General features: G+C 51.4%; 4 protein-coding genes across 4 annotated transcripts; 3 read left to right on the top strand and 1 right to left on the bottom strand.

Moving 5' to 3' along the window:
• Positions 1 to 30: 30 nt before the first annotated feature.
• Positions 31 to 3,449, top strand: VPS53 (Vacuolar protein sorting-associated protein 53; the record flags this gene model as incomplete). The annotated part of the gene is made up of 18 exons (XM_036776821.1): positions 31 to 181; positions 234 to 379; positions 432 to 582; positions 636 to 706; positions 757 to 884; positions 936 to 1,238; positions 1,288 to 1,408; positions 1,462 to 1,562; positions 1,616 to 1,848; positions 1,902 to 1,926; positions 1,979 to 2,090; positions 2,153 to 2,235; positions 2,289 to 2,513; positions 2,570 to 2,639; positions 2,698 to 2,768; positions 2,828 to 2,897; positions 2,949 to 3,020; positions 3,072 to 3,449. The coding sequence occupies 18 exons, from the start codon at positions 31 to 33 to the stop codon at positions 3,447 to 3,449; spliced, it is 2,511 nt and encodes an 836-aa protein (XP_036630441.1).
• Positions 3,450 to 3,549: 100 nt separating this feature from the next.
• On the bottom strand, positions 3,550 to 6,457 carry PC9H_007287 (uncharacterized protein; the record flags this gene model as incomplete). The annotated part of the gene is made up of 3 exons (XM_036776820.1): positions 3,550 to 4,506; positions 4,564 to 5,517; positions 6,185 to 6,457. 3 exons carry the CDS (start codon positions 6,455 to 6,457, stop codon positions 3,550 to 3,552), a joined length of 2,184 nt encoding a protein of 727 aa, XP_036630440.1.
• An 826-nt stretch (positions 6,458 to 7,283) lies between these two features.
• On the top strand, positions 7,284 to 11,151 carry PC9H_007286 (uncharacterized protein; the record flags this gene model as incomplete). Its single annotated transcript, XM_036776819.1, has 5 exons — positions 7,284 to 7,500; positions 7,556 to 7,793; positions 7,856 to 7,992; positions 8,110 to 8,350; positions 8,457 to 11,151. 5 exons carry the CDS (start codon positions 7,284 to 7,286, stop codon positions 11,149 to 11,151), a joined length of 3,528 nt encoding a protein of 1,175 aa, XP_036630439.1.
• A 433-nt stretch (positions 11,152 to 11,584) lies between these two features.
• PGI1 (glucose-6-phosphate isomerase) lies at positions 11,585 to 13,622 on the top strand (the record flags this gene model as incomplete). The annotated part of the gene is made up of 8 exons (XM_036776818.1): positions 11,585 to 11,606; positions 11,661 to 12,638; positions 12,685 to 12,752; positions 12,802 to 12,867; positions 12,917 to 13,235; positions 13,287 to 13,355; positions 13,424 to 13,515; positions 13,578 to 13,622. The coding sequence occupies 8 exons, from the start codon at positions 11,585 to 11,587 to the stop codon at positions 13,620 to 13,622; spliced, it is 1,659 nt and encodes a 552-aa protein (XP_036630438.1).
• Between the last annotated feature and the right edge of the window lie 262 nt (positions 13,623 to 13,884).

Genomic DNA, 13,884 nt, shown 5'->3' with positions numbered 1-13,884 from the left:
ATTTGTTTAGACGCATTACTTTCCATCTGAATGACGACTCAGCATGCAGGCCTTCCGGCAGAGGTTATACTCTCAATCAACAGAATTCTGGAAATTAGCCCAACAGAAGCCGAGGACGCGCTCGACGAGCTTTCTGACGAATTCAATGCGACCACGACATTGAACACGTACTTTCCAGACGGTGAGCTTGACTTCGAGCGTGATAGCGAGACCATCTTCTGATGAAACGTCAGAGGCGTCTTTGGCACAGGTCGAATCGATTCAGGCTCGTCTTGCAGAGCAGCAACAGCGATTGCAGGATGAAATCCACTCACTGCGTGCCGAGCTCAAGGCCAACCAAGATCCAGGCAGGATGCACCTCATTCAAGAGATGATATCGGTACGCGTATATCTAAATGTGCTACTGAACTCTGCATAATCCTTCCGTATAGGACTTGCTTGGTCAAATGTCGCGCATCAGAGAGAAGGCTACCGAATCAGAGGCGGTCGTACGAAATGTAACGAAGGATATTCAGGTCCTTGACCTGGCTAAGAAGAATCTCATAACAAGCATGACTACATTGAAGAGACTACAGATGCTTGGTGAGTGTTGCTATATTTCAGACCTTTCGACGCGAGCCTCATCCCGGTGCAAGTTAACGCGTTGTCGCAGTTGGAGGATCTCATCAAGGAAAGGCAATACGGCGACATTGCGCAGACCTTGTCCGTTAGTCATGATTTCGCGATTTTTACCGGCACCCCTTGACCTTGGCCTAGGCAGTGAAGCAAATATCGTCGACATTCAAGCCCTTCTCGTCTATTCACAGGATAGCTCAGATATTGAAACGCATCCAAGAAGTTCAAGGCGAGCTTCGGGGAATGATTGACGCCGACTTCGATACGTTGTGAGTTCAAATTCCTGATCTTCATAATAGCCTCCATTACATGATGTCTAGCTACATGCAGGATCCTGCTAAACCTATGAAGGGTAGCGTCATAGCAGATGCATGCCTTGTGGTCGATGTCCTTGGGAACGACGTTCGTTACCATATAATTGACCGATATGTTGGCCTCGAACTGAAGGAGTATCGGCGAATATTTCGCGCTACGGATGAAGCAGGCCAGCTGGACAATATCTCTCGCCGATTTGCTTGGTTTAGGCGATTGCTTCAAACCCACGAGGTGGAACAAGGGAGGGTGTTCCCAGCGGAGTGGAAAGTGGGATGGCATCTCCTAGCAAAGTTCTCCGAAGTTACCAGGTCCGTCAGGCAGTTCGAGGAAAAGGAAGCAAGCTACCATATTCTTTAGAGATGACTTGACGTCGCTGTTGTCTAAAGCTCACTCGTCGTTGACTGTGACTTCTTTGTTGGAGTACTTACAGACAACTACCGAATTCGAGGCTACAATGGCGAAGAAATGGGGAGCTCCGGTGCGTTGACCTTGGCCCAACAAACTTGTCTATCATTGCTAATATTCTGGAAGTTCAAAGAGATCCTTGATATTGCATCGGGATCTCGCACTCCTCAATTAATATCCACCGCATTTGACTCGCACATGAGCATTTTCGTAGATGCTCAGGATAAGTAAGCACGCACCCAGCCTTCGCCATATTGCTGCTAAATGATGCGAACCAAAGGGCAATTTCCGATATGTTAGCTCCTCACCGAAATAGCAAAAACAGGAAGGCCCAGCCCCGTCCTTCACTAGAGGCAGAGGAGCCAGAAGAACCCACTTCTACCGTCTTGCCTTCATCCACAGATCTATTCTACTTCTATCGCCAAAGTCTGGAACAATGCGCCAAGCTGTCTACGGGGCAGCCGTTATTTGATCTATGCACTGTGCTCAAGAAATGGCTGAAGATATATGCCGGTTAGTATTCCTCTGTTTACGCGCTCGAAGTTGTTCATTACCTTCATTTACAGAGGACGTACTCACCGCTCCCAAAAGGTAGCTCCTGGATCATAAATCCCCTACACTAACATCAAGTTCATTTCCGTAGACTTGCAGTTCAGACTCGCCGATCGATGGACTCACGCGTGGGCGCAGATGAGTTGAAGCAGGCTTGCTTACTGATCAATACGGCTGATTACTGCCATGGCACTGCGTCGGAAGTGGGTTGTCTCGATTCTTCTTTCTTGCACACGCACAGCTCCTCACTACTGCTTATGTCTAGTTGGAAGATACAATTCGGCAAAAGATCAATGAAGAATTTAAGGAAAAGATCAGCTTGCAAGCCGAAATGGACATATTCCTCGGGTTCGTAGGCCCAAACCAGCCCCTCCCTCAACGTGCTGATGGATCAATCCCAGCGTCGTTTCTGCAGCCATTGTCGTGCAACTCAAGGAATTGGAGGCAGTGTGCGACTCCTCTTTTGGTGCTCTCGTACGAACATCTTGGCCTTCCATGAACCAAGTCAGCGGTACTTCAGCATATGTCGGCGAATTGATCAACTCCGTGGAACAATGCCTGGCGATTATCAAGCCCCGAATTGAGCAGAAAAAGTATCTGCGCAACCTCTTCGACAAAACGTCCAGGTGACCAACCCATTTACACTTCAACACGACTGTTACATCGCTAACTAGCAATGAAGCTTAATCCTAGCAAAATTCACCAATGCACTCGTCAAAAGTCGACCGCTTGGCGAGATTGGTGCGGAACAGGTCAGGATCACGTCGCTGTCCCCCTGGATTAACGATTGGCTGAAGCTAGATGGATCAGCTTCTGATAGACCTTCAGATCATCAAGGCCTCTTTGCTCAAGTTGCCTGGCGATGATTTGATTACATCAAGGTGAGCTCGCCAGTGATGACTGGATTGGGACTCAGGGAGGCTATTTACGTTTCGGATAGCTACACCAAGGCTCTAAACAAAAATACCACACAACTCGAGGCGTTGCTAAAGGTTATTGTCACTCCGGCGGTATGTCTTCCGGATTGCTTAAGTTCGGCTCCCGCTCATTTGTCAGTCAAGGATCCTCCTGAAGGCTTTATTCTCAACTATACATTACTCATCGGAGACGCATCCTTTTCCAACTTCCAGAAGGCAAGTAAATCAACCGTAGTGACGGGATCAACTAATCATCGTTTATGCTAGATTTTGGACCTAAAAGGTACTCCGAAGGCCGAACAGAATGATCTTTTAGATTCTTTCGTCACTGTAACCAGCACAAAGGAGCTCGAAAGTACTTCCTTCCTCTCATCGCTTGATATGGAGCCGTCGTCAAGCAATCAAGGGCAATTGATGCACGACCCAACAAGCCCGGGTTTGGGTGGGAGAGTTTCGTTCCCTCAGGTTGTGGGAGCAGCAATGAGCGCAGCCAATATTGGCTCCGATAGTCTATTGGCGGGATTGGTGTCTCCACCAATGAGTGGTCCACCAACGGGGGAAGGGCGAGAGCAGAAGAGGGAGGTGTTCTCAGGTTTTGGGCGGTTCGTGAGTTTTGGGAGGAGAAACTCGCAGGCTCCGCCGTAAGTGATGCTAGAGCTACCCTTATAGAATACTATTCTTTTCGTAAGAGGGTTTTGGCCGATCATCAGGTTCACAAAAAAAAAAAACAGAAACGAAAGTCGCATTAAACCTCTGCTAAGATATTGATCAGAATGTCCTTAACCGTGCTGCGAGATTGGTCTGTGGATTTGGCAGCAACAGCTCCGAAGTATGTACTCGCAAGGACTTCATCCTCCGGGCCATCACGAACCCTCACTCGGTGAGATACGACGCGGGGAATAATCCTGGCTACATCAGCCTCCGAAATATCCATCGGTTCTTGGTTAGGATCCGCGTCATTAGATACCTCTATCTCTTGGATAGACGGTTGGTCCTCGGCGTCTCCAAACGGCGAAAGTAAACCGATACCACTTCCGATCCCGCTGTAGACATCACTCATAGCTTCCCCATAATCGACTGTGCTCGCCCCTTCGGCCGTGCTACTACCTAGGCCCTGCCTGTTGCGGTATCGCGCGTTCGCCTCATCCAAACTCATCTTAATGATTTCCATGCCAGTCAGATCGATCCCGAGCAGTCTAGCTGCCTTGATGAGATCCAGGGCGTCCCGGTGCGATTGCGCGGTCAACAAAGTACCATCGAGTTGTGGATGATGCCGGACAGCGGAGAATAAGTCTGCAGTGTAGAGGCGTAGATTCGGGGACATTTGGATTTGATCGGATGAGAACATCGTTCGAAGGGTTGGAAGAAGGGTGGGAGGGAGGAGACCTGGTGGTGGATCTGCATCAAACATGAACGGAGTAGAAGAGGGTCGAGGGAGGAGAGGCGTCAAGGGAGGACGTATAGGTGGTTGTGTATGAGAGAAAGAGGATTGGAAGCTCGGTCCGCTATTATGTGCACCTGGGTACATTGGTCTGGGCGCAGCGATGGGCAATGGCATCGTTCCGAGAGATGGTGACGAGCGATACGATTGTCCGTGATTATGGCCTATCAGACTGTGGGACGAAGATGTACGGCGGGTTCGTAGTATATTCCTCGTCGCAGGTTGAAGCGTTATGTTTGTACTCATGGCGAACTTGTCTAACTATCGAGAGCAGTCAGCCACAGCACCACGTCCAGAAACCACAGGAGACAGTCTTACCAAGCTGTGATGAATAGCTGGTCTTTCGTGCGCGTCTTTTCCACAGACATAGACAATGATGAAGCCGTCGGGTAAATTCCACACCCCATCGAGTTCATCTGAACCTCCCACCATTGATTGCGTTGGTAATCCGTCGCGCTCCTCTCCATCATAGTCCCCTCCATCTAACACCAAGCGGTTCTCCATCAGTACTCTCACTAGGGCTCTCTGCGACAATCTACTAGCGTGTTCTAGGCCAGATAGAACAATCGCTTGAGGCACTATCGGGACTTCATCCGTTTGGTGAGAAGACGAAGGCAACGGAGGAAAAGGAGCGGAATCAGAGGAGGTAGTATGTAGCGGAGAGGAGGGTCCACTTTTGCTGTGGGTTTGTGAGGACATGAAACTAACTTGTCTCATTGACGGAGGAGGCGAATGAGAAGGCGGCGAGAATTCGCGATCGGGGCCGCCAGTACCGAAATAACCATGCAGGCCGGTCCCGCTTTGATTACCACTTTCCGTCTCGCTTGCTAGCATCATCAAGTCGCCAGAGTAGGAGGATCTGGGTAGGTTCGCCCCACTGTTTACGCGGGGGTATGAACGAGAGCTCGATTTCGAACGATGTCTCTGATGCCGCGAGTTCTTCTCTGCCTGGATTGTAGCGTGCGTGCTCACGCTACCCTCGTCCGGCGAGGTATACACTGAGCCAGACCGGGAATGGCGTAGCTTGGAGTGCGAGGGCGAGTGCTGAGAGTCGGCACGATTCATATGTACGGGCGTCGCGTTACCAGAGGCATCGCGATCGATTAAACGACGCGTCGAAGGTAGAAACACCGACCGTAAGAATACATCCGGATTAGCTGAATGGTTGAGGAAACTCGAGGACGTTAAGGAGCCGGTAATAGGCGGCGGGTGTCCCTTCGGTTTGATCTTCAGGCGGTGGACGGGGTGGTATGCGAAGACCGAATTAAGCGTCTATATGTTTGAAAGTAAAGTTGATAGAATGATAAGTTAGATTTCCGTTCATCAAGGAAGTCTTATGGAGAGAATGGGAAAGGAGTGGTTTTCGGAGGAGATAAACTCCTTAGGAATTGATGCAAGGGCGGTGAAGAGTGGCAACAAATGAGAACATAGTGGGGCAACAGTGGAAATAGGGCATATGGAGTCCCTCGGTTGCGCCTCCTTTTTGGAAGGTCAAAAGCCCGACTTTAATGGACGAGCTCTAAACGAGACTCATCCTAGTAGGTCCTTCGCAAAGGCTCCGCGAACTTCTATGTTTCATCGTGACGCCTTCCGGCCCGGTTGGAACCTCGAGGACGCAGGATAGTTCGGAGTAAAGCCAAAGATGCGGATAAAGTGACACTAGAGTCGCTCAATCCCAGCCACCGGCGCACTCTGCATACCCATGAAGCCACCGCTGTCACTGTGACAAGCACGCAGGTCAGAATGGAGACAGTAGTGCCTTAGTTCTGCATTATCTGCAATTGCGCATTATGAAATAGACAGGCCATCAACTTCTTTGCGAGATGTCACGGACATGAGAAGCTAGGGGATGGGACTCCATTTTCCATTGGTAGGTCGCATCACTAAGAAGAGTGGGACACAAGGCGCCAATAGAGGGGTATGGGAAAGAAACACGCACAAGGGCCGCAAGCTTGACAACGTTGGGAATATCGTCGTCGTCTGTACGAAGGATAAGATGCTTGTTGGCGACGAGGCAGAGCAAGATGGATTGTAGCACGGCTGAGTCAATCGGAATGGGCGTTCCGTTAACCAACGGCGCAGCGGCATGATGCTGGATGTAAGACAAAACAGCGGGAAGAAACGTCGGTATACCAGGTGGAGGAATGTCAAGCGGCGAGCCTGGCCGAGGTACTGTGCCATCAACCTCGTCCTGAACGTGGTCACGGTCCATATGTTGTGGGCGCCGTAAATCCAATCACACTATGGATATCTCCACTGGCTGTAAATTGGGACACCGGGTGATGGTGGCGGCGATTGATCCACTGCAGAGGATACCTGATACGCCCTTTGATATCTAGGGCTTGTCAATAATAATTGGATTGGATAATGATCGAAATGCACTGACCGAAACCTGTAAATGATGGTATGTCGATGTCAAGGATCAAAGCTTCAGATGCAGGCCGGCAACGAACATGCCAATCTTGATGGCATCCAATAAATGTTTTCGCCGAGTGAATTTCAATCAGAACGCCAACCTGGTATGAAATTCTGGTGGTGGTAGCGGTCGAACAGACGATAATGGGAAGAGAGGTATAATTCTGAAACGTCACGTGGGCACAGCATTTGGACAACGTGGCCCCGATCAAGTTCGATCGGGCAGACGAGCGTGTTACTCAAGACATCACTCACAGTCCCCTATGGCAAGAAGCGTCCCAGCCTGCGACAGCGCTAAGGCCGGGCCTTCCTTTCCTCCTGCCATCACTCACACTTCCTTTCGTCGAGCCTGGCTAGCTGACCCCCCCTTGAGTGAAACGTTACTGGACCCCCCCTCGAGCTGCACGTATCGAGCTGCTCCCGCGTAACAACACCGTACAGACTGCCATCACAAGGACCCTTACTAGTAGGTTTCGTTTCATCATGCACCCTCTCAACTCGTTAATTAATCCTATTTCCTATTTCTTTTCTTTTAAACCAGCACCCCAGGCAGACGATTTCACTGGTTGACGCGCCTCCAAGCCTATTTCCACAAATTTGCCAACTTTTATGCCATCCGATAGATGGCACAGACCGTCTACACCTTTGATGTGGACGATATCTCCCCCTCGATTTCTTACTCCCCTTTCGCCGACACATTCACCACGCCAGACCTCCTCTCGGGCTGGAATCCGTACTTTACCGATAGCGGTTTTGCGACCTTCCAGGGCCAGACGGGCAACGGCACGTCGCTGCACATTTCCGCACTCAACGGATCGTCGGTGTCGTTACAGTGGAGAGGTGCGTCTCAATAATCGTTCAGTTTCTTCGAGTGGGGAATGAATCACTCTCAAAGGTACTGGCATCGAAATCAGAGGGAATGCTACGAACGCGGGATACACCGTCGCGCTCGACGGTCAAGAGCCTCAGGTTCTATCCCCGCAGGGTGATACGCTGGCAAAACAAACCGATCTCCCCGACGCTAACCATACAATCACCCTGACAAGTCTAACGACCAATCCTAGTATTCCTGATTCGTTCATCGCCTTCGATAAATTTATTGTTACATCGATTCCCGTTAATGATAGTTCCAGGTAAGCAGCTAGGCCTGAGGCCGTAGAAGCCTATTCAGTTGCTAAGATGAACCTCCTTCTAGCCTTCCAATAATATCGAAACCCCTGCCAGAGCACGTCATCAACTTCAACGGTGCTTGGTCGTTCCAAAATATCTCAAATGCAGGCACGTCACATTTATCCAGGAAGAAAGGAGATCGCGTAGCTACCCAATTCATTGGTGCGTAAGATCCACATTACCACAGTGTTACAGCCTGATCTGAAAACACCAACTCACATGGTTCCCCTTGTACACGCTTTTCTGATGCACTCCATTTCATCGGGATTATTATCACAGGGACCGCATTCTCTCTGCGCGGTACGACTTCACCTTCCGCCGGTCGTTTCATCGTTAATGTGGATGGGACAACTACATCCCTGTCTGGCCAATCATCATTCACCAACCCCGACGCACTTCTCTATTTCATATCTGGAATGAACGCCAGCATGACCCACGACATACTCATTATGAACGATGAAGACCGCGATCTAACCGTCCTATCCGAAGGATTCATTGTATCAGCTTCTGGTGACACCACGTAAGTGCTTCGCTTTCCCATCCACGAGCATAACGCCTATTTTAGGGCACTTCTTCACATATTTCCTTCACAACAATCTGACATCCGACTAACCGTGATTCGATAGGCCACCAGAAATTACTCCTACCCCAACACCCACCCCAAGCTCTGGTACCAGTACATCGTTTCCAAGAGGCACTATTGCTGCCTTTGCTCTAGCCGGTATCCTTGGCTTTATCCTCATCACGCTTGTCTTACTCTACTTCTTCATCTGGCGCCCACGAAGACAACGCCGCAGATGGCATACTCAACCAACCCCTGCTCCCCGGCCGAAGGAATACGAAGCCTCCGATGATGTCCTTGACATCGGACCCAGTGGACCCAGGGGTGAAAATAGTGCTGGTGTAGCTGGCTTCGTCGAACGGCGTGAATCAACTCGTGTGATAGAGCGTTGGTGGGAGCGTGAAAACCGTCGAGGGAGTGGGGGTAGTAAGGGCCGAGAGAGCAAACGTGCCAGCGGCCCAAGGACGGGCTTCGCGAAGTGGAGGGAAGAGGTCGAACACGGCTTTGGCGGACGGGGCTTGGGCGGATTGGGACTTGTTTTCCGGCATTCACTCGGAGGAACGATCAAATCCAACGAGAATAACCATGGTCACCTTTCTGACGACGAAAAGAGTCCAACAAGTCCCAACACTGCTCAGGACAAAGATGAGGAGGACCCTGACGCTGACGCTCCCCAAACTCATCCTCCTTTCAGCGACAGCAACGGGATCTCTGTCGTGAGCCGGATGATTTCGGGCAAGCAAGTGAAGACCAAGAAGAAGAAAAGCACGACATCTATGTCAGCTACCAAGAAGGGCGATTCTCCTAGCTTCACTATTGACCTTCCTCTCCCAACGCTACCCCGCAATGGAGGTTCCTCCCGCAGCTCCCTTCCCCACACCAATCAACCATCACGATTATCCGGATCAACACCTCAATCAGCCCATCTTCCTGTCCCCAGTGCGCAGCAGCGCTTGTCATCACATTCTCAGAGTGGCAGTACAAGTGGTAGCAACCAAGCGCAACCAGATCGAGCGCCGACATCGTCTGATTCGTCGGCTGCGCTGTCGTACATTTCGTCGCCAGTGTATCCCGTCCCTGACCAGCCGCTTGGTACTGATTCGTCTTCGGCTCCTTCGTCGGCTCCCGTCCCCATGTACACGCCCATGGCTATAACCACCAATGAGGTAGCGGCCTCTGGTCGCATGTCCGTGGCGCCTAGGCCATTGCCTAGGATACGCCCACAGTCAGAGATGCCTGCTTCACGCACTTTACCCATCTCCGGGAACTCTGGAAACTCGCAACGTCTATCCGCCATCCGTCCCCTCCCCGTCCCAACGGCTTCCCCTTCAACATGGACACCGCCGACTCACATTCGTTCCGAGAGTTCAGGATTTTTGCTCCGTGCAGGTGACCCTAATGTAGCTTCAGCGGAAGACGATGGGTACCATCCGACGGAATATCGGACATCAGATATAAGTCCTCTCAGTGGCTCTCGAGAGCAAGCCAGCACGCTTTCACCGCCTCCCAAAATAGGAGATAGAGGAAGTGTTAGTAGCAGCTATGTTACGGACATGGACGGTCTCGTGCAAGTAGAGACAACAGCTGGTCAGGCTGCCATCCGAGGGTTGAGGCCAAGGATTTCGCAAACGAGGCCCTTTGGATATCCCGAAGGACGTTCGACGCCCTCGTTGAGCATCGATACTAGTTTGACCCCGTCGCCCCGCCAGCGAGAGAAAGCAAAGAAGCGTGAATCAGCCGAACCTCAGCCTGCTCTACCTGAAGTTGGCGAGACAAGTCCATTCCGCGTCGACTTCTCCAGTGCCATTGCTGGTGTCGGAAGAGATGTGAATGCTACAGCAGGACCGAGCAAGGAAGTTCGGCCTAGCTCGGCCAGTGCCTCGGTCGGGCGCTCTGGTACCACCAAGAGCAGGCAGATTCGCGCACTTCCCCATATTCCTTCACTTCGACAGAAATCCAGCTTTCGACTTACCCCACCCAGTTTCGCGCCACTCGGGTCGCCTGGATCGGAAGCTGGGGTATTGTCCTTCCTCGACTTTAGTGGCTCAAGGGAAGGCTCCATCGTCACACAGTCCAATGACAGCTCCTCCGACGGTAAACCGAAGTCAAGATGGAGTGGGCCCAGTATTATAACTTCTCTTCATCGAAGGCCGAGCGTGAATCCGCCGCTCCCTGACATTCCTGTCACACTCCCCGATAATCCGCAGGAGCGTCGAAACTCAAAACCCCGGCCCCAGTCCCAAACTCAGTCAGAGTCATCCGGCAAAGGTTCTAATTCATCTAGCAACTTCCCATTCCCTGTCTCCCTTTCGCCTCCTTCCCAGCCATCCGGTTCTTCAAGTAATACACGCCACCATACACGACAGTCCTTGCCACGACCGCCCGGCGCTTCACATGCCAACGTTCCAAGCGTGAACATCATCGGCAGCAGTCCTTCTGGTAGCACCCAGAATGTCGAGACTGTGCGCCCCCACCATCCTTCTGGCCTACCCGTTGGCGGAGAAACGATATCGCCTACCGATAGTCTCCCAATATCAGTCTCAGACCTTCATTTCAGACACTCAGATTCCGAGAGCACGAGCGATTCATTATCTCGCAGAGCTAGTGCAGGATCCCATCTCCCCCCTCATCCACCATTACCTTCCCAGCAGGAACTCGGCCATGTGTCTGCCGAATACGTCCAGAGAGTGCTAGGGCTCACGCCGCCCCAAAGCGCTACATTTCCGAGTCACAGGAGGCAAGAATCCGGACCTCGTTAAGTAGTTGCATGGACAACTGTATTTTGTATATCAACCAGTTCAACTACGTGCAGTCTTTGTACAACACCTTGCATACCATCTATCTAGGCAACTGCTGCTTGGCTCTATACCAGTTCATCGAAGAAGGGAGAATTCATTACGGAGAAAGATGTCAGGCCAATACTTGCATGGAATATCCATCCAATAACAATCAATAGAGGCCCAGCGTGGGTTGTTCAAACTTTATCTTCCCGCGTTCCGGCAACACTTCGTGGATTCGAGTGAGAGCAAGATTAGATGGGTAATAGAAACCTTGTATGTACCCTATCAGTAAATCTTTGCGGCCATTGACGGTGCGGCCATTAACGGAGAACGGTCACCGGATCTGTAACTAGGACGGCAAGATATAAGGCTTAAGGCGCTACCTTTCCCCCCTCACGAACTGACCTTCATCATGAGTGGACGACTAGCATCAGGTACGGTTCGCGAGGATCTAAACGAGTAGTATCCTGATCTCTGCGGCCGTATAGAATACTCCTCCTGGAAGAAACTACAAGGGATCTATGACTCTCAGAAGTCGACCTTGGTGTTGAAGGACCTCTTCGCCCAAGATCCCGAACGATTCGCCAAATTCTCCAAGGAGTATATATCCAAGGATGACCCTTCCACCACCCTCTTCCTCGATTACTCAAAGAACCTCATCACTCAGGAGGTGATCGACACTCTTCTGGGTCTAGTACGCGAGGCCGAGGTCGAGTCGTACCGCGATAAGATGTTCGCCGGCGAGCACATCAACACATCTGAGGATCGCGCCGTCCTGCATGTAGCACTCCGCAACTTCAACGACTTCTCCATCCAGGAAGCTGGCGCGGATGAGGTGGCGGGCGTCTTGGAGCACATGAAGCAGTTTAGCAACGCTGTGCGTAGCGGCGAGTGGAAGGGGTACACCGGAAAGACCATCACCACTATCGTCAACATCGGCATCGGGGGATCAGACCTAGGACCCGTCATGGTCACCGAGGCCTTGAAACCATACTCCAAACGCGACTTGACCGCCCACTTCGTATCGAACATCGACGGCACACACATCGCGGAGATCCTTAGGCTGTGCGATTCCGAACGCACGTTGTTCATCATTGCGAGCAAGACGTTCACGACGCAGGAAACGATTACCAACGCCGAAAGCGCCAGAGAGTGGTTCCTCTCCAGCGCCGGAGACAAGGCGCATGTCGCGAAGCATTTCGTGGCCCTCAGTACTAACACAAAGGCAGTCACGGCGTTCGGAATCTCGTCCGATAACATGTTTCAGTTCTGGGACTGGGTCGGCGGTCGTTACAGTCTCTGGAGCGCCATCGGTCTCTCGATCGCGCTTGTGATCGGGTACGACAACTTCGAGCAGCTGCTCAAAGGCGCGCATGGGATGGACAAGCACTTCAAGGAGACACCGTTGGAGAACAACCTTCCAGTTCTCCTCGCCATCATCGGGATCTGGTACAATGATTTCTACGGTAAGACCCCTTGCTGCAAGAGAGGATTCGTCCTGACTTCGAATAGGTTCGCAGACTCACGCCCTCCTTCCCTACGACCAATATCTGCACAAATTCGCCGACTACTTCCAACAGGTTCATATTCTACCACCACTATCACAACTAACCCTAACTATTTCTCCAGGGCGACATGGAGTCCAACGGTAAATTCATCACCAAGAATGGCCACCGCGTAAACTACGAGACAGGGGTCTGTCTACCTCTCCATGCCTACCAACTTACCAACTAACTTCACCTAGCCCATTATCTGGGGCGCCTCGGGTACGAACGGGCAGCACTCGTTCTACCAGCTCGTCCACCAGGGCACGAAGCTTATCCCTGCGGACTTTATCGCGCCCGCCACGACGCACAACCCCATCGCTCACTCAAAGCACCACCGCATTCTCCTGAGCAACTTCTTCGCGCAGCCAGAGGCGCTGGCGTTCGGCAAGACCGAGGAGGAGGTGCGCAAGGAGCTTGGCCCGAATGCGAGTGATACCCTGGTGAAGAGCAAGGTCTTCGAAGGCAACCGCCCGAGCAATAGCATTATGTTCCCCCTGCTTACGCCGTCGACGCTGGGTGAGTTACTTGTGTTGAGATGGGTGTGGCTGGGGTTCTGAAACAATTAAGGTGCTTTGATTGCTTTGTATGAGCACAAGATCTTCGTACAAGGCGTTGTCTGGGGGATCAACTCCTTCGGTGAGGATATTGAATATGACTTCACAATTGATGTCCCCTTACTGACTTCGTCCCGTTTCCCTCACTAGATCAAATGGGTGTCGAACTCGGCAAAGTATTGGCGAAGAATATCCTTGCACAGCTAGAGAAGCCTGAAGACGTGAAAGGACATGACAGCTCGGTATGCCACTAACTCTGCTATTCAATCCAGGGATTCAAGCCAACTAACCACTCTTCGCGCAGACCACCGGATTAATTCACTATTACCAGAAGTTCCGCAAAGAGTGAAGAGAGGCGTAACAAATACAAAGGCGATGCATGTGTAGAAATAAGTGTACAGTAGGCGAGTGTATAGATGGCGAACCTGAACGTCAACCCATGAGCGTGTCCCGCCCCTCCCAAGTGTACAGACAGGAGTCTCAATCAATAGCGGAAGAGTCCGTACCAGTACACATCCTTAGAGTGCAACACGGGCTTTCACTCGTCCTAGAACCGCACCCGCCCTTAGTTCCCTTACCCTTGCTATTCTTGCACAAAGCCGAGGACCTAG

This window comes from Pleurotus ostreatus (genome assembly GCF_014466165.1).
Source record: "Pleurotus ostreatus strain PC9 chromosome Unknown scaffold_5, whole genome shotgun sequence".
Lineage (NCBI taxonomy): Eukaryota > Fungi > Basidiomycota > Agaricomycetes > Agaricales > Pleurotaceae > Pleurotus > Pleurotus ostreatus.
This window is presented reverse-complemented; position numbering and strand designations above follow the sequence as displayed.